This window comes from Gopherus evgoodei, chromosome 10 (genome assembly GCF_007399415.2).
Source record: "Gopherus evgoodei ecotype Sinaloan lineage chromosome 10, rGopEvg1_v1.p, whole genome shotgun sequence".
Taxonomy (NCBI): Eukaryota; Metazoa; Chordata; order Testudines; family Testudinidae; genus Gopherus; species Gopherus evgoodei.
The window spans coordinates 63,763,067-63,781,951 of record NC_044331.1 but is presented as its reverse complement, the minus strand read 5'-3'; the positions used below and the strand labels follow the sequence as shown (position 1 = coordinate 63,781,951).

The 18,885-nt window shown below is 41.3% G+C and overlaps 1 protein-coding gene across 3 annotated transcripts in view; it reads left to right on the top strand.

The window, feature by feature from the left end:
• ZC3H7A (zinc finger CCCH-type containing 7A) overlaps positions 1–18,885 on the top strand; it is a 50,178-nt gene that overhangs the window by 4,501 nt on the left and 26,792 nt on the right. For 2 of the 3 annotated variants that reach the window (XM_030578954.1, XM_030578953.1), the window contains exons 2-7: positions 13,276–13,315; positions 14,227–14,424; positions 15,726–15,884; positions 17,570–17,650; positions 17,734–17,775; positions 18,637–18,670. In XM_030578954.1, coding sequence (XP_030434814.1) covers positions 13,276–13,315; positions 14,227–14,424; positions 15,726–15,884; positions 17,570–17,650; positions 17,734–17,775; positions 18,637–18,670 — 554 coding nt within the window. Of the gene's footprint in view, positions 1–11,431; positions 11,536–13,275; positions 13,316–14,226; positions 14,425–15,725; positions 15,885–17,569; positions 17,651–17,733; positions 17,776–18,636; positions 18,671–18,885 lie in introns of all 3 variants that reach the window. The other variant, XM_030578955.1, reaches the window with a different exon arrangement.

Below are 18,885 nucleotides of genomic sequence, written 5' to 3'. Positions count from 1 at the left end.
ATATGGATATCAAAGGTGGCTGCATATTTGGTGATAATGCAGTTCTGTACATTTCATGTGGATGGATTGTACCTTATTCTCATGAAGAATTTCTTTCCTAGATCTTCATGACAGTTTTGTTATTGTTGAGTCCAAATCTCTTGTACCTAAAGAAAAATCTCTGGTACATTCTGGATGTTAGAGCAGACCTTTTAAAATGTTCACTGAGTGCATTGAATATTGCAGAAAATAGAAGAGACTTCTGTCTTGTCCAATGGTGGAGGGAAAGAAAGTGTCCAAGCCTTTTACATCAGGATGAGTCAAATGGGCTATTGAGGGTAAAAAGTGTACTTGCAAAATTTGGTGAGGAAAACAACCACAAAAATTTGGTGACAGCTTGGAATATTTAGTAAAAAAGAAAAATCTGATAGTACAGCTCAGGAAGGAGAGGTTGATGCTGCAAACCTCACATACTACGCTGCCTTCCATTAATGACTTTTAGGCACAAGTTGGCCTCCCTCCAGAAGGGCATTCTACCAGCAAACACAATGGGCATTGTCTAGGTTTTTCATCAGTGGTATAAGGTCTTTTTCTGTAAAACAGGATGAATTCTTGTCCTTCATGGCAAAGATGACCATCTGTTCAAAACAGTTTTGATAGTCAAGATTTAGTAACTGAGGAGTAACTTTTTTTATTTTTTTGCTCACTTTCACAGCAGTAGTTCAGGAATTTTATTCTCTAGTCAGGCAGGGCTTTGGAGCTGTGCTCCAGCTCCAGGCCAAAACCTGCAGCTCCTCTGCTCTGGAACTGCTCCATGCTCCAGCTCCGGGCTCCGCTCCAAAGCCCTGTAGTCAGGTTCCAAGTGGATCTTAAAGTAGTGGTGCTCCAACCTGCAACCTTTACATTTCATCTATTCTTCTTCATTGGATTGCAAGCTCTGGAGAATATTATGGAATATGAAGGCAATGGTTTTTAACCATCTGTGGTTATAAGGTCTTTTCAAACTAACTGTTCACTGGTTCTATGGAAGAGCAACACTGTCCATCACAGCTTTTGGAAATCTGCTCTCTGGAGACATCTTTGTGATGTAGTCCTTAGATAGGGAGATGGAAAAGTTCTGATCTTTGTCAGAAATGGTGTGTGGACTAGCAAAAGTTGTGGGTACCTCTGTTGTCCTCCTCTAGGCCACTTGGATCAATGAACATCTGACCGTGCAAGTCAGACTCAAGGTAACTTTGCTGAATCTCATGGTAATAGTGGATATGAGATTTTGTGCCAGTCTTGAAGATGTCATCTGACTGTACCAGGTGACTTGAATACTTGCTCAATGTTGGGGATTTAATTATTTATTACAGTAACCCGTCGCTTAACACTAGTTATGTTCCTGAAAAATGCTACTTTAAGCGAAATGAAGTTAAGCAAATCCAATTTTCCCATAAGAATTAATGTAAAGAGGGGTGATTAGGTTTCAGGGAACGAACCCACACACACTATACATTTTAAACAAACAATTTAATACTGTGCACAGCAATGATGATTGTGAAGCTTGGTTGAGTGGAGTCAGAGGGTGGAAGAGAGTGGGATATTTGCCAGGGAATGCCTCCCTGCTAAATGATGAACTAGCACTCGACTGAGCCCTCAAGGGCTAACACATTGCTAATGTAGCCTCACACTCTACAAGGCCGCACAAATGAGGGGCGAGGGGGGCGGGGAGACAGCATGGCAGAGAGACAGGCACACACGCCGTGTGTGAGAGAGACGTGCATTGCCTCTTTAAGTATGCTGACCCCTCTCTAAGTACGCTGCCTTTTTAAGTAGATCAGCAAGTTCCCTTGTCCTGAGCCCTGTAGTGTCCCCCCCTGCTCTGTGGAGAAGGGGTGCAGGAGTAGGGGGGCACCCTGACATTAGTACCCCTCTTCTTCTCCCCCCCCACAGCAAGCAGGAGGCTCCGGGGAGTAGCTCCAAGGCAGATGGTAGGAGCAACACACGGCAGTGTGGGGAGGGACAGCTGAACTGCCTGGCAATTAATATTCTGCTGGGTGGTTTCTGCACAGGGAACTTAGGGGAGCTGATGGGGGGCTGCTGGTCCACCATGGTTCCAAGCCCCCGGGAGCAGCTCCAAGGCAGATGGTAGGAGCAACACACGGCAGTGTGGGGAGGGACAGCTGAAAAGCCTGGCAATTAATATTCTGCTGGGTGGTTTCTGCACAGGGAATTTAAGGGAGCTGATGGGGGGCTGCTGGTCCACCATGGTTCCAAGCCCCCAGCAGCTAGCTCCAACGGGCTGCTCTTTCTGCAAGCAGAGGATAAAGCAGATGGCTGCCAAACAACATTATAAGGGAGCATTGTGCAACTCTAAACGAGCATGTTCTCTAATTCAGTGGTCCTCAACCGTTTTGTCTGGCTGGCACCAGACAAAGGACTGTGGTGGCTGTCAAGCATCTGCCAAATTTCTGCAGCATTTCAGTATTTCGGTGGCAATGCTTCTCGATGACATTGCTTGCAGAAATTCGGCGGCATTTCGGCGGGTGCTCGACCCCTGGCCAAGATGCAGGCACATATAGATGCTCCCACGGGCACCATGGTGCCTGCAGGCACCACATTGGGGACCCCTGCTCTAATTGATCAGCAACAAAACAGTGTTAACCAGGATGACTTTAAGTGAGGAGTTGCTGTACTTATTTGTATTATGGTAGGCAGATAGGGGCCTCAGGTGACTGTCTGTCTAAACATGTCAAAGGAAGTGTTCCTTGCCTCAGAGACCTCACAATCTAGGCTTTTGACAAGATATAGTAGGCAAGTGAAACAGACAAACAGGATTAGGGAGGAAATGAAGTAAGTTTTACACACCAGGCAGTAGTCTCAATTCACCACCTGCCTAGTAGTGCCAACTCCAGTGTCCTTTTTCATGGATCAGTGCATCCAGGTTTGGCTGGGGTTGGGGCAATGTTTATGATGGTGCAAAAAGCTCAAGCTTTCACGCATTTCAACCATGCTTGCTGGTGAAACCCCTTCTGACTGGCTGCTTTCCCCAGTGTCATGCTTCCTGGGGAAGAGCAGCCAATTAGCAGGCAGACAGAGTACTCTCTATCTCCCTTCAGGAGCAGACACCATTCTTATAGGAAGAAGTAGGGTGCAGAAATAGCCCAACAGCTCAGGGTGGCTCTTTTCCTTCTGCCTGTCCTGTGAGCAAGTGAATGGTTCATCAGGTGCTTCCCTACTTTACTCTCCTTCACTGCAACACCAGGTCTTAGAGGGGACAGGAGTGGGTGAAGAACTCCAGGTGCTGCCTGCCAGCCAGGAAGGGGAGATGGGAGACCCTGCTGCAGCTCTTCTAGGCCAGGGAGTGGTGAGTGAAGAGCCCCTGAGGTGCAGGAAGAACAGAGATGAGGCTGGGTGGGGCAAGGGATAGAGAATTAATAGGGTAGTGGGTAGACAGAAGGGATGGGCAGATGTGGGGCTGAGAGCTTCTTTAGCGGATACCAAAATCATATTAATAAATTTGGCAGTAGTGGCAACCTTAATTGTCTCTTAAATGCATACTGGGGGTGGATGGATAAAGTCAAGGATTAAAAGATAGACATACCTCAACATATTCTCTGCTTTTAAAAATCTTGGGTTTTTTGGGGGGCCAATCTCATTTTTTAGGGTTCAAATAATTGATTTTTGACTTTTGGGCTGACCACAGTGCTAAATATCTCTGTTCAACAGTGGCTCTGATGCACAACAGCTCTGGCAGTTGTATGGGAGAAGAAAAGCAATCTGGATAATGCTAGGATTTTCATATCAGACTGTTCTGTGGTATACATGCTAGAGAACTCAAGGAGTTCATCCACGGTCAAAGAGTAATACTATTGTCACTCCACCTCCCTTCTTCTCTGTAAGATTGTGATGTACTGAGGAGCCTGGTGGCATGAACTATAACAGAATAAAACTGGTCCTGTCATTTGCCACGGTCTTGATATATGCAGAGTTGTATGTACACCACAGAACAAGGGGTGAGGTGGACAAGATCAATCTGTAAATAATGTTGGTATTGTAAACTGCCGTCGTCATATAAGTTGTCGTGAGCCTGAGTTTTGGGAAGTTACCTCTTTTTGTGGGAAGGTGGTGGCAGGTATGTCCTGCTTGGCTTTGATGTTTCCCTACATGACAGTTTCCTATCTCCTCACACTTACTGTGACTGGAATTTGGAAGTTTAATCCAGGGAGTGGTGAAGATGGGAAGCAGAGATGCTCCATGCCCAGATAGAAGGATTTGCATGCTGCCTTTTGGCATGTGTGCTTGGAATTGCTCACAATTATGCCATGTGCTTCTACTATACAATACTTTACAAAGTTTATTTTGTATCTGTCTTGCCTGTATCTCAAAACACTAGAGAAGTGAGTGATAAAGACATAGAAAAGAAATTTAAATATAAAACGGTGGAGAAAATGTTAAAGTATGTTGTCCTAGACTTTTATCATGTATTTCCTATCCTGGAAAAGGATCATTGAAGGTTGCCTTTGTACCCAAATGAATGAATAAACTTTGAGCAGTTTGTGTCAGTGGCATATTCTTAATCTTAGCTATAATTGACTTTCTATTTTATCTTTTTGGTATCAAGAGCCACAATAGGAAATTCTGTACAGTCAGTGGAACGGAGAACTGAGGTCCTTCCATTAACTTTCTGTGTGACTTCAGGGACTCTTTCAACTATGTGCCTACATTTTAGGCATGGTTAAAATAGGAATAATTCTTATACCTTACAGTGATGATGTAGCTTTTTAAGATCCTTGGATGACAGGCATTAGAAAAATGCAAGGTATTAACAGTAAATGCTTTAGGGTTACTTCTAGATTTTAATAAAGTTGCTCATCGGGAAAATCTACCTTTTTGGCTGAAGTGTCTTGTGACCTGGAATTTTCTCATCCTAGAAGTGTGTGTGTTTAAAGTTTGAACAAATTATCTTCACCTGTTCCACAGGTTGGGTTTATAGGTTGAGCATGGTAAAGGTCAAAAGTGGGTAAATACCAGATGACTGTTTTTTGTTTGTGACTGGTGTCCTTTGGGAACTTCATCAGAGAACAAAATGTTATTCATGGTTGCTTTCTCTTTTTTTCTGAGCAGTCAAGAACATTTGTTTAGGGTAGGAATCCATTTCCACAGTCCTCATTCTCTGTAGAATAGTTCTTCAACTGTCAGCGTGTACAGTTAGAGCTTTTTGGATGAAGCTTTGAATTGGCTCTAAATTTTCATTTGAACTGATTAGTATAGATCCATGCTAGTCTAAGGCCATGTCTACATCTAAAATTTTGCAGCGCTGGTTGTTACAGCTGTATTAGTACAGCTGTATAGGGCCAGCGCTGCAGAGTGGCCACACTTACAGCAACCAGCGCTGCAAGTGGTGTTAGATGTGGCCACACTGCAGCGCTGTTGGGCGGCTTCAAGGGGGGTTCCGGGAACGAGAGCAAACCGGGAAAGGAAACCAGCTTCGCCGCGGTTTGCTCTCGCGTTCACCGAACCACCCTGCAAACCGCAGGGAAGGAGACCTGCTTGCTCGGGGTTCCGGGAACGAGAGAGCAAACCGGGAAAGGAGACCAGCTTCGCCGCGGTTTGCTCTCGCGTTCCCGGAGCCACCCTGCAAACCGCAGGGAAGGAGAACCGCTTGCTCGGCGGTTCGGGGAACGAGAGAGCAAACCGGGAAAGGAGACCAGTTTCGCCGCGGTTTGCTCTCGCGTTCCCGGAGCCACCCTGCAAACCGCAGGGAAGGAGACCTGCTTGCTCGGGGTTCCGGGAACGAGAGAGCAAGCTGGGGAAGGAGACCAGCTTGATTACCAGAGGCTTCCTCCTTCCACGGAGGTCAAGAAAAGCGCTGGTAAGTGTCTACATTGGATTACCAGCGCTGGATCCTCTACACCCGAGACAAAACGGGAGTACGGCCAGCGCTGCAAACAGGGAGTTGCAGCGCTGGTGATGCCCTGCAGATGTGTACACCTTCAAAGTTGCAGCGCTGTAACTCCCTCACCAGCGCTGCAACTTTCTGATGTAGACAAGCCCTAAGATTATTGGCCCAGCCTGAGAGGCTTGCTCCCATGGGCTCCAAAATGCTGTGTAGACATACCCTTAGGCTCCTAAATTAACTCAAATGCTTTTGAAATTTTCTTTAAATGTTACAGTACAGATATCCCAATTACAGGGAAAAAATGCATCCATGCATTAAAGAGGAGTGAGACCAGCTGATAAGGGCATGAGAGAGGCCATACTGGATCAGACCAGTGATCCATCTAGCCCAGTATCCTGTCTTCCAATAGTGCTTTAGCGGGATTGAACAGAATAGGGCAATTATTGCATGATCTATCCCATGTTGTCCAGTCCCAGCCACTGATCTATGGATGCACTTAGCATTTTCCATTGCCACGTTAGACGACTTTTCTAATAGCTGCACACACACTTTATAAACACATCATTATTAAATTCCCAAAATCTCTTTATCATAAAATAAACTTTTGGGGAGAAATATATCCTTTTACAACTATGCTGAGTGAAATAAATAACTTTTTAAACTATGCATTACAAATATCTTAAGTATTTCACTTTCAACCAACCAGTACAAATTACTTCCTTTCCACATTAACACTTGTTGGACAATGTGTTCTTAACTTATCAGAATCCTCCTTTCTTGGTTGTCTGAATATGATTTTTCCTCAGAGCTATCCTTCCGTTATTAGGAACATTTAATTAAATAAAATGGGAAATTGATAGAAATATAGAATCCCTTAATTTATTACATACAGTTTGTAAACTTTATACTTTTTTTTAAAACAAAATAAATTCAGCTCTATTTAAAAGATAAAACAAAAACACTTCCTTTTCCTACAGAAGGAAGCACAGTTTAACTGTAAACTTATATGGTAACTTTCAGCATTGAGCAAGTTCTATTCTAGGAGCAATCTTACTCAAGCATAGTTTGAAGAAATATATCTTGCTGTTAATTCCGTCGTTTCAGAATCAGCATTGCTCTTGCTTTGCAGTTGGAGGGCAGATTAAAATGCATTGGCTATTGGGCCACACTTAGGGCATTTTTGTATTGAAACTGGTGTACTGGATTACTTTTTTTGTCCCTTTTTATATAAGGAGTGACTTGCATTATTTGTGTATTTTTAAGATTGTCAGGAACACCAAGAGCATTGAATGTAGACACTCCTTTATTGTAATGGTGGGGGGATGAGGAGAAATAACTTGATGATCTGAACAAATGATTGATTAATGGTCCTATAGCCATTAGAGTTTAAACAAGATCATAAGATAAATGAGTTAAATTGAATGATTTTAACTAGGGAAATAAATTATTAAATGGTCAAACGGAAAGCATTAGTCCTACCTTTAACCGATTTAAAGGGAGAGGGCCTGGGGCCACTCCAGCCAGGCCAGCCCAGGGCTGGGAATTGAATGATATAATTTTAATAGTTTTAAACATATAACTTTTTAAAATTATATTTACATCCCTAATTTCAACAATACCTCTTGTTTCCTCCAAGGCTTAATCAGATTAATTTGTATTAAAGCTATGACACAAGACAAATATCTACACTTGAACTCTTTCTGGGTTTGTCAAAGCAAAGCCTAACATTGTAATGGGTTTTAATTAATGTGTGTTGATCACAAAACTGAGAGGCTTACTAATTAGAATCCAATTATCTTTTAATTCTGTTAGCAGTTAGGAGATGAAGATACGAAAACATCTCTCTAGATTGTCTTTTTATATGGTATCCTTCATATTATAGAGGGTGTTCCAACATAATTTTCAGTAATACATGAAACAGTATTACAAGTTTATTTCCCCTGCAGGAAATACAAGAACAATTATTGGTGCACAATATTTTGTGAGCATCTGTTGGTAGTTTAGCAGTAGTGCAATGAATTTGTTTTTTGAGAATAGGGTTGAGCATTTGACTGGTCCAAAAATCTCCTGTAAATGTAAACAAACTTGTTTGTCTTAAGTATCAGAGGGGTAGCCGTGTTAGTCTGGATCTGTAAAAGCAGCAAAGAGTCCTGTGGCACCTTATAGACTAACGGACTTATTGGAGCATGAGGTTTCATGGATGAATACCCACTTCGTCGGATGCATGTAGTGGAAATTTCCAGGGGCAGGGGTGTGTGTGTGTGTGTGTGTGTGTGTATATAATATGCAAGCAAGAAGCAGGCTAGAGATAACGAGGTTAGTTCAATCAGGGAGGATGAGGCCCTCTTCTAGCAGTTGAGGTGTGAAAACCAGGGGAGGAGAAACTGCTTTTGTAGTTGGCTAGTCATTCACTATCTTTGTTTAATCCTGAGCTGATGGTGTCAAATTTGCAGATGAACTGGAGCTCAGCAGTTTCTCTTTGAAGTCTGATCCTGAAGTTTTTTTGCTGCAGGATGGTTACCTTTAAATCTGCTATTGTGTGTCCAGGGAGGTTAAAGTGTTCTTCTACAGGTTTTTGTATATTGCCATTCCTAATATCTGATTTGTGTCCATTTATCCTTTTTCCGTAAGGACTGTCCAGTTTGTCCGACGTACATAGCAGAGGGGCATTGCTGGCATATGATGGTGTAGATTACATTGGTGGATGTGCAGGTGAATGAACCTGTGATGGTGTGGCTGATCTGGTTAGGTCTTGTGATGGTGTCACTGGTGTAGATATGTGGGCAGAGTTGGCATCAAGGTTTGTTTCATGGATTGATTCCTGAGCTAGAGTTACTATGGTGCAGGGTGCAGTTACTGATGAGAATATGCTTCAGGTTGGCAGGTTGCCTGTGGGCGAGGACTGGCCTCCCACCCAAGGCCTGTGAAAATGAGGGATCATTGTCCAGGATGGGTTGTAGATCCCTGATGATGCATTGGAGGGGTTTTAGGTAGGGACTGTATGTGATGGCCAGTGGAGTTCTGTTGGTTTCTTTCTTGGGTTTGTCTTGGAGTAGGAGGCTTCTGGGTACATGTCTGGCTCTATTGATCTGTTTTCCTTATTTCCTCATGTGGGTATTGTAGTTCTGGGAATGCTTGGTGAAGATTTTGTAGGTGTTTGGTCTCTGTCTGAGGGGTTGGAGCAGATGTGGTTGTACCTCAGTGCTTGGCTATAGACCAGGGATCGGCAGCCTTTCAGAAGTGGTGTGCCGAGTCTTCATTTATTCACTCTAATTTAAGGTTTTGCGTGCCAATAATACATTTTAACATTTTTAGAAGGTCTTTTTCTAAAAGTCTATAATATATAACTAAATTATTGTTGTATGCAAAGTAAATAAGACTTTTAAAATGTTTAAGAAGCGTCATTTAAAACTAAATTAAAATGCAGAGCCCCCACACTGGTGGCCAGGACTCGGGCAGTGTGAGTGCCACTGAAAATTAGCTCACGTGCCGCCTTCGGCACCCGTGCCATAGGTTGCCTACCCCTGCAGTAGACAATGAATTGTGTGGTGTGCCTGGGATGGAAGCTGGAGGCATGAAGGTAGGCATAGCGGTCAATAGGTTTTTGGTATAGGGTGGTGTTAACATGACCATCACTTATTTGCACCGTGCTGTCTAGGAAGTGGACCTCCTGTGTAGATTGGTCCAGGCTGAGGTTGATGGTGGGGTGGAAGCTGTTGAAATCATGGTGGAATTTTTCCAGAGTCTCCTTCCCATCGGTCCAGATGGTGAAGATGTCATCAGTGTAGCATAGATAGAGAAGGGGCGTGAGTGGACAAGAGCTGAGAAAGCGTTATTGCAGATCAGCCATAAAAATGTTGGCATATTGTGAGGCCATGCAGGTGCCCATAGCGGTGCCACTGATCTGGAAGTATATATTTGTCATCAAATTTGAAATAGTTTTGTGTGTGAGGATAAAGGCACAGAACTCGGCAACCGGTTGTGCTGTTCATCATGAGGGATACTCTTCCTGACAGCTTATATTCCATCTAATCTGTGTGTGGGATGTTTGTGTAGAGCTCCTCTACGTCCCTGGTGGCTTTTAGGATGGTGTTTTCTGGTATTTTTGTCTTAGCAATTGGCTGAACAAGAAGTAGGACTAAGTGGACTTGTAGGCTCTCGAGTTTTACATTGTTTTGTTTTTGAATGCAGTTATGTAAGAAAAAATCCCTAAGTTGCACTATCATGATAGAGATTGCAGTACAGTACACTGTATGAGGGGAATTGAAAAATACTGTTTTGTTTCTCATTTTTACAGTGCAAATATTTCATAAAAATGTGAGCACAGTACACTTTGTATTTTGTGTAGATATATTTGAAAATATGGAAAAACATCCAAAAAATATTTAATAAATGTCAGTTGTTCTATTTTTAGCAGTGCGATTTAATCACAATTAACTTTTTTTTAAATTGATTTAATATTTTTTTTTTTTAGTTTTTTGCCCCAGATCCCTAAATGGCCTCCTTGAGGATTGAACTCGCAACCCTGGGTTTAGCAGGCCAATGCTCAAACCACTGAGCTGTCCCTTCCCCCTCAGAGCCCAGCAGAGGATGCCCCCCTCCCCCCAGCCCAGACACCTTCCCTCAGAGCTCAGCTGTAGGTTCTCCCCAGCCCCTATACTTGCACTCCCTCCTCCCCTAGAGCCCCGAGGGAGTAAAAGCCTGATGCTGGGTACTAGGCTTGTGTGGAGTTTCCTGCACACCGTCTCCTTCCTTCAGAGCATGCCAGGAACTGCAGCTGCTGGGAGTCCTCCATCTCCTTCTCCTCCTCCCATCCCCCTTCCCACCCCGGTGTCTTCTACTCACAAGCTAGGCTCTTCTGGGTCCAGTAGACCCTAGTGGTGGCCAGCATCTCTGTAACCCATTTCTGTGGGAGAAAAAGGAAATCCTGCACTCGCAACATGAATTTCTGCGCAAATTCTGCATCACTGCACATGCAGAATTCCCGCAGGAGTACTTGATGCAATCAAAGAAGTAGCCATAACCTGTGTTAGGGCATTCTTGCTGGAATATTTGACCAGGGTTGAATAAGTGTTCGACTGATGGCTTGCCAAGCTTGTTTGAGACTGTAACATGGTCCTTCTCCATCTAGAGTGGACAAGTCCATAAATAGCCAGAGCACTTACTACTATTTGGTAGTGGTTAGCCTGGCTATTTTTGCAGAGACACTGACACACTTCACTTATAAGTCTATCTAGTCCTTTATGAGTGGAGGAATAACATTCTCAGCAAGTGAAAGGAATAGAAATAGAGATTGGCAGGGAAGTGCTCTTTGAAACTGTTGCATGCAACTCAGGAGGTGCGGGGGAAAGAGAATGTTGGGTTGGACACTCGGCTTATGCCCATCCCGGCTTATGGCAGGAACTTAATTTTAATGCATTGTCTGGAAAAAAGTCTTCTCATTCCTACTTCAGTGCAGTATCAGCATTGTTATTGAACCTCGCCCTGGTGTGAGATTTGACCCTTCTGGTCTGGAGGCAAATATGCTAGTGAGTGGGGCATGTTAAAAGCCTCTGTTTGTTCTTTCAGAAACTGCAGAATTAAAAAGTGGATGTGGAGGGTAACATGTCCAGTGTACCTGAAGTCAGAAGTATCAGACAGCAGGACATCAAGAAAGGATTGCAATTTATACAGTAAGATCTTAGGACAGATGTTCTTATGGGTTTTTTTTGTGTGTGTGCGTGCAATCCTACTTAAAATGTGGTTAGTCCTTCAATTTATACTGTCTTTAAAGAGTGAGATAAGGGTGAGTATTTGGCCAATTCAAACTTCATTATGTATGCACATACTCCTTGTTTTACATGTTTTGGGACTCCAAATTGACCCTCTTTTGCTTTAACAAAAGTAGGAGATATGTCTCCTGTTTTCATGTGGCATTGTGTCACTGGGGTAAGCCAGGTGGAGCACTCTGAAGAGCGAAGACTGTTACTCCAAACTGCGGTTGCCAAATATGGGGAGACAAAGAACACACCTGTATGTTTGAGGAAGCTATGGGTTTAGTGCAGATGGTGAAAGTGTGCTCCAGAGGAGCTCAGCAGGCTATTTGTAGTAACATCTACTGACCTTGAATATTAGAGTTGGTAGGGCAACTCCCACCTTTTCATGTTCTCAGTATGTATATACACCTTTAGCTCAATATAATGTGACCTGATATAACACAAATTCAAATATAGCAGTGCTCCTGGGGGGGCGAGGCTGCGCACTCCGGTGGATCAAAGCAAGTTCGATATAACACGGTAAGATTTTTTTTGGCTCCAAAGGACAACGTTATATCAAGGTAGAGGTGTATATATCTCCTTACTATATGTTCCGTTCTGTGCATGCGATGAAGTGTGCTGTAGCCCACAAAAGCTTATGCTCAAATAAATTTGTTAGTCTCTAAGGTGCCACAAGTACTCCTGTTCTTTTTTTCTTGAATGTAGAGTTCATCGCCCATCTATGTGCCTAAAAGCCCTTTTAATGTAATACTGGAGGAGAAATGGTGAGGGCCTGTGTTTTCCCTTCATACACAGCCCCTTCTCAAAGCGGGATATTTGCCTACTCCACCCTGGAAATGGAGAGGCCTTGTAGAGCAGAAGACACGCAGGCTCTCCTCTCATCACAACATGGCAGTTCAGAAAGGTTGCTGGGAGAAAGAGAGCAGCTCTTTAAACCTTAGAGAGAGGAATGGGGTGCTCCAGTCTGGAAGACTTGTTTCCCTGCAATTGGCCTACTGAACTCCTTAGTCCATTCCAGCTATCACTATTTTCAGGGGAAGGGAAATTCTTTCCTTTCCCACTTATAGACTGCCCCAGATTCTCACTGGAGCAAAAATAAGGTGATCCTTCCTGTGCTCCTCTACCTCCCAATATTGTTTGGCTGCAGTTTGAAGCAGAAATGGTCTTGTTTCTCTTCAGTTCCCGGGGCAGCACTGCTGCCTGAGGCAGTGATTATTCACCCTCTACTGATGTTCAGAATGTATCTGATCAGGGTGTGGGAGTTCTACACTGATAAAATTACAGAAGTGGGAGGGAGTCAGGGCCCCCAAACTTTTTTTTTTCTCTCTTTCTACCTGTCCCGTGTATGTAGGGTTGCATTTTCAAAGACTACATTAAGGTTGCTAAATCAAGCACTTGGAAGTTAGGGAATGCCAGAATTAAGACTGACCATACACCCTTAATTTAGGCTACTGGTCTATAAGCATTACAGTAGTGTGCAATCATGTAACTAACAGCTACTCTTTTTTTCTATGACTCCTGTCTCATAAGTATACAAAATGGATGGTGCTCGGGGAATGAATTAGTGTTTTGTCTATAGCACTCAGAACCCTTAGATTGTTAAAAACAAATATTCAACTTATTCATTTACAAAATTTGCTTATCTTTAATTCCTAGGTCTACTTTGCCCTATCCAGGGACGCAAGAACAGTATGAGGTAATGAAGTTATTCTCTGAAATGTATGATTCTATAATGGGTGGAAATCTCTTCCTTGTAGTGCTCTTTAAAAAAAAAAATAAAAAATTCAGTTTTTCTGAGGGTCTAAGTGACATTTTTTACTAGTTTTTAATAGTGATAAACTACAGTGGTATTTACCTTTCACTAGCTTGTCCCACCTGCTATGTGTATAATACAGTATTTGAATGTACAGAAATAAATAGTAGCTCAGAGAGAATTTTTTGACTGCCAGTTCACTCAACCTTGGCTACAAATTTAGATCCTACAATTTCAAGAATCAAGATCATGTTCTATTTTCAGTAAAGTTAGTTTAGCACCTAATTGCTGATCAGGAGAAGGTAGCTTCACCATGTGAATCTACCAGGCATCTTTCTGCAGTTGTAGATAACTGGTAATTGGTTTTGCAGCTCGCTTTCTGTTGATATTAAAACTCTCCTTTCTCAGTGGCTTGAGTCTTGGACATGAACTGGCAGCTGGTCGGATCCAAACATTTCCCTTCTGAGATTTCAGTGTGAAATACCTGTGGTGGGGGTGTGTGTGTGTGTGTGTATGTATGTATGTGTATATATATGATAATTTGTGTGTGTATTTTATTTCTGCAAAGGATAACTATTTCATACGTCATGCATCTTTCATGAGCTGCTTTGTCAACAGTTGTAGCCCTACATTTATGCCTAGGTTCTTCGGTAATGGGTACCTTTAGAAATGCCTAGATAATACACTACATAAAAGTAGCAAGATAAGTATTTTCTTTTAACCTGGAAACCAAATCTTTGCATTCAATTTTTCCCCCATTAACTTGTTGCGAGAAAATTGTGAGTTGTTATATATTCAGAAGTATGAAGTGTTTGCAGAGAGTTCTTCTGTTCAAGAGTGTTTCTTTGTTCTAGTTATTCATACGAGGGCTTGTTAGAAATCTCTTCAATGAAGGGAATGATGCATACCGAGAAGGTGCTTGGGGAAGGTCACTGAGCCACTATACAGAAGCTTTAAACATATCAGATTATGCCAATTCTGAAGAAATCCACGTTTCCAATGAAATACTAGAGAAGCTGCATGTAAACCGGATAGCATGTTACTCAAATTTGGTAAGTTATTTTTATTTAAGATTTTCTACTTTTCAGGTAGAGTACATAGAAAATTCAGATAAAGGGCTCTTGGTTATGGTTTGAGAATTGTCAAAATGATTCAGAACTTGAAGATTCTCTATCTTCTCTCTTTAAATATGTAGGCATGTGTCTGGATATTTTTAGACAATAATACTAGAAGTATCCTACTAACGTAAAATGGTCATACCAGGCTCAAATGCTGATAAAGCAGTAGGTTCGTCCTTCAGATAAGATTTGTACAGCTAATATACCCACTTCCCTACTGTCTTTTTGCCTGTGGGTGGACATGGTTCTTGGGGGGGGGGCATGGAGGGGGATCTTAATGATGCCCCCTATTTTCACTGGGCTTAACACTAAGGTCACCCTGGTTGAAAAGGGCCACGTGTAACCTATGTAGGGAGCTTAAGTATATATAGTACCAGTGCTGCTCCTTAACTGTCTAGAAAAGTTGCTAATGAATGAGGCCATATACTTCTTCCTTACACAAGTAATCTGTGGTGCCTCTTCTAAAATTTTCCATTAGTCATTTACCATTAGAGTGATCCATTTACTGCTATCAAATATAAAGAATTAATGAACCAAAGGCATCATTACTGTTTCTTTCCTTTCCAACTACATAAAGAAAACCCTGTCTTATTTCCAGAATGAATTCAAAATAAAATCTTAAACTTATACTACTTCTACCTTGGATTTATCTAGAACCTGAACTAACCAGAATATGTACAAGTAATAGAGCTGTTTGTCTTTCTGTGAGCCAGATACACTGCACTTCTGTCAAATAATATAAACTAGGATCATGAGGCTTAGTACAATAAGGCTTTAGTACTTTTGCTGCATGAACTCTCACTTTTGTAAGGTAACTACTCTGCCGTGCTACCTGGTTCAGTGATTTTTTTCATTAAACATAGTAAATAGTATCCTTGAAATAAATACAAACTTTTTTTATTCTGTCAAGATTGAATTATGTTTTAGGTGGACTACAGAGAGGGTTCTAGCATACTTGGGTAAAATACTGTCTTCATTTGTAATCTGACTACATAGCATTCCATGCTGATAGTAAGAACAATAAACAGCTGGTGAATTTTGGGTCAGAGTTACTCACTTTTGTCCAGAAGTAAAACAGTAGGAAAGAATAACATCCTAAGGAGAGACCCTACTTAGGAACTGTACAGTTTTTCAGCACTTTCTTTGATTTTAAATATAGGCTATTTGAATCTACTGCTCTAGTAACAAACTATTTTGTTGAATAAGCCCTTAAACTTTTTTTGCCTTTCTCACAGAGATTGCATGATAAAGTTCTAGAAGATTGTGAAATAGTTTTAAGATTAAATGAAAACAATTTCAGAGCTCTGTATCGGAAATCCAAAGCCTTAAATGAATTGGGAAGGTATAAGAAGGCTTACGATGTTGTAGCAAAATGCTCTCTGGCTGTACCACAGGTAAGTAAATTATATGTTAAGTTTAATTTACAAATAATGTTCTGGAAATAGCTGGTACTTTATGTAGTACAGTGTTTTCTCGAAAACTTATTCATTGTACAATAACTCCTCACTTAAAGTCATCCTGGTTAACCTTGTTTCATTATGTTGCTGATCAAGTAGGGAACATGCTTGTTTAAAGTTGTGCAATGCTCCCTTCTAACGTTGTTTTGGCAGCTGCCTGCTTTGTCCACTGCTTTCAGGAAGAGCAGCCTTTTGGAGCTAGCTGATGGGGGGGCTTGGAACCAAGATAGACCGGCAGCCCCCCATCAGCTTCCCCTGTCAGCTCCCTGCTCCCTTAAGTTCCCTGTGCAGCAGCTGCCAGCAGCCTAGCAATTGCAGCTATCCCTTTCCCCACTGCCATGTGCTGCTCCTGCCCTCTGCCTTGGAGCTGCTCCCCAAGCCGCCTCCTTGCTGTGTGTGTGTGTGTGTGTGTGTGTGGGGGGGGGTGCTAATGTCAGGTTGTTCCCCTCCTCCTTGCTCCTACATCCTGCTTACCCTTTCTCCATATAGATCAGAGTGGGAACACACCGACAGGGGAGAGAGAGCGAGCCTGGGGCAGCAGCTGCTGTCTCAACTTCCTGATCCACTTAAAAAGACAATGCACTTAAGAGTGGTGTAAATATTCCTTATCCCAGTAATGTAATGGCAGGTGTTATTACTAGTTGAATATTCTGTTTGTGATGGATTTTATGCTGTGCTTAAGACCCGTGACTGTTTTATCCTTGGCATTCCCCCTTCTGCCTGGTTTCAGGTGGCTTCTGTCACTGACTAGTCTCCATAATGGATTTTTCTTTTGCTATCTATGCTGTGGAGTGAATGGTTACTTTTTCTCCATTTTATTCTAAATATCGATGAATATATATCTTTAATCTGGCACCCTGTTCAAAATGAATCTTTAGAAGGCATGACTGTGAATTGTAAGACGCTTTTTTTTTTTTTAAATTTATTTTTCAAGACAAAATCTTTGGCAAAGTGGCCAGAAAATTTAAAAGTGCTGGGCACACACGACCACTTCATTTGGCATTTCTCTTCTTAGTACTTCTAAAAACTGGACCACTTAGCTAGGTGTCTAAATTTTCAATTTGAAAGCCTAACTTTCGGTACTCCAGTTTTAATACTTTGGCCCTAAGGTTTAAAGTAGATCTGCCTTGATTCTTCTTGTAACTTTGTTTTCAGAATGTCATACAAACTGTAAATTGTCAAATATTCTAAATGCTGTCATCTAAAATATGAATTAACTAGGACAAAGTGAAATATGACTTTTAACACGATACTTCCAGATACAACAGAATATATTCCCAAAACCAATTTAAATATTCAGTGATGTTCTTTAATAGATGACATGCTAATAGAAGTGTGGCCTTCAGTTTGTAAAACTACAAAAAATACTCAGTGTAGAATCTGTAAATCCCACTTTAAATTGGCGAAGGCCTTTGTCTTTATGGATCTGAACTCATCTTGGGTAAAATGATAGATACCTTGGAACTCAGTTATTGGCAGATGTTTATAGTTTTTATTTAAATGTAGGGTCAGAAGCACACTATAATTCCTGTTTACTTTTCTCATTCCAAACAGTTGTATCACTTTGCCTGAGGGGTGTGTGTGTGTAGAAATATATAGAAATGTATATGCATTCCTTTTAGGATGAAAGTGTGATAAAGCTGACTCAAGAACTTGCTCAGAAACTAGGATTAAAAATAAGAAAAGCATATGTCAGAGCAAAGGTAAGGAAGATTTTTATTTTATTTAACCTCATTCTGAGTTTTTAATGTCAACTATATACTTACAATGACCTCTTTAATTGCAGCCAACTTCCTCAAACTCAGTTTCTGGAGAAGTATTAATTAAGGTAAGGTTCCACATGTTCACAGTATAAATTGATGTTGAAAGAGCTGTTTTCTGTATTCTTACAGTGAAGTGAAACTGTCCAGTTAACATTTGGTTAAAGTTTCTGTATCTTAGGCAACGGTTAGGATTCCTGACTAACGTTATGCTTGGTTTTCCCATGAGTATAAAATGTCTTACTCAATCACATCATAACTTGGATAAAAGTGATCTTTGTCAAAGAACTTCCTTGAATAAAAGATACAGTTAAAAATGCTGTCTTTACTCTGGTCTTATTAATTATTTGCGAGGTCTTGCTGCATTGATAACCATTGCTTTCTGTACTTAATGACAACTTAAGTACTACAGATAGCCAAGTGAGTAATATGGTTCACATAGGTTAAGGATAGCAAGTTGAATGCAACTCAGACACTAGTAAAGATGTACTATGAGATCTGCACAGATGCAAGTCTTTAGAAGTATAAAGTCCACCTGAATTGTAAACCGATGTTAGCTAAAATTGGTAGAACATTACATTAGTAAACAGGAACACTTTTTAAAACTGTTTATTTAAATCTAAACAGTAAATAAAGAACTTAGCTTATTTTACAAAATGAAAATCTATTAAGTTAGTCTCTCTCTTGTTAATTTTGGTTTCTTATGGCTGCAATGCTTGGGTTTAACACAATGCAAGGAATGTTTTGGTTTCTTTTTGTTTGAAAAGCCAGTTTTCTTTTATCTTTAATTGTGGAAATCTCCCGAATTCTCGTAAATTTTACAAAAGCTAAATTTTAGGTCAAACTTAGATTGATAAGGTCAACTTAAAAATGTATGCTTGAATAGTCTTGTTGCACCTCAAGTTAATTGATGTTTTACTTATTTACAGAAGCCAAATTCTTGTGTAGAAGATATTGAGTCAGGTGAGTCTCTTCCTGGACTACAGTATTGTTTTGTTAATGAAAGGAAGCTAGATACAGAGTGCAACACTGATGTGTTTGTCATTGTTAAAAATTTGTAAACTTCTTTTATCTGAATCATGAAATGAGCTCTTCTGAGTTTGACTTCTGTAAAACTGGTATTTTTCTTGGGGGTGTATGTGTGTGTGTGTGAGAGAGAGACATACAAAGAGCATAAC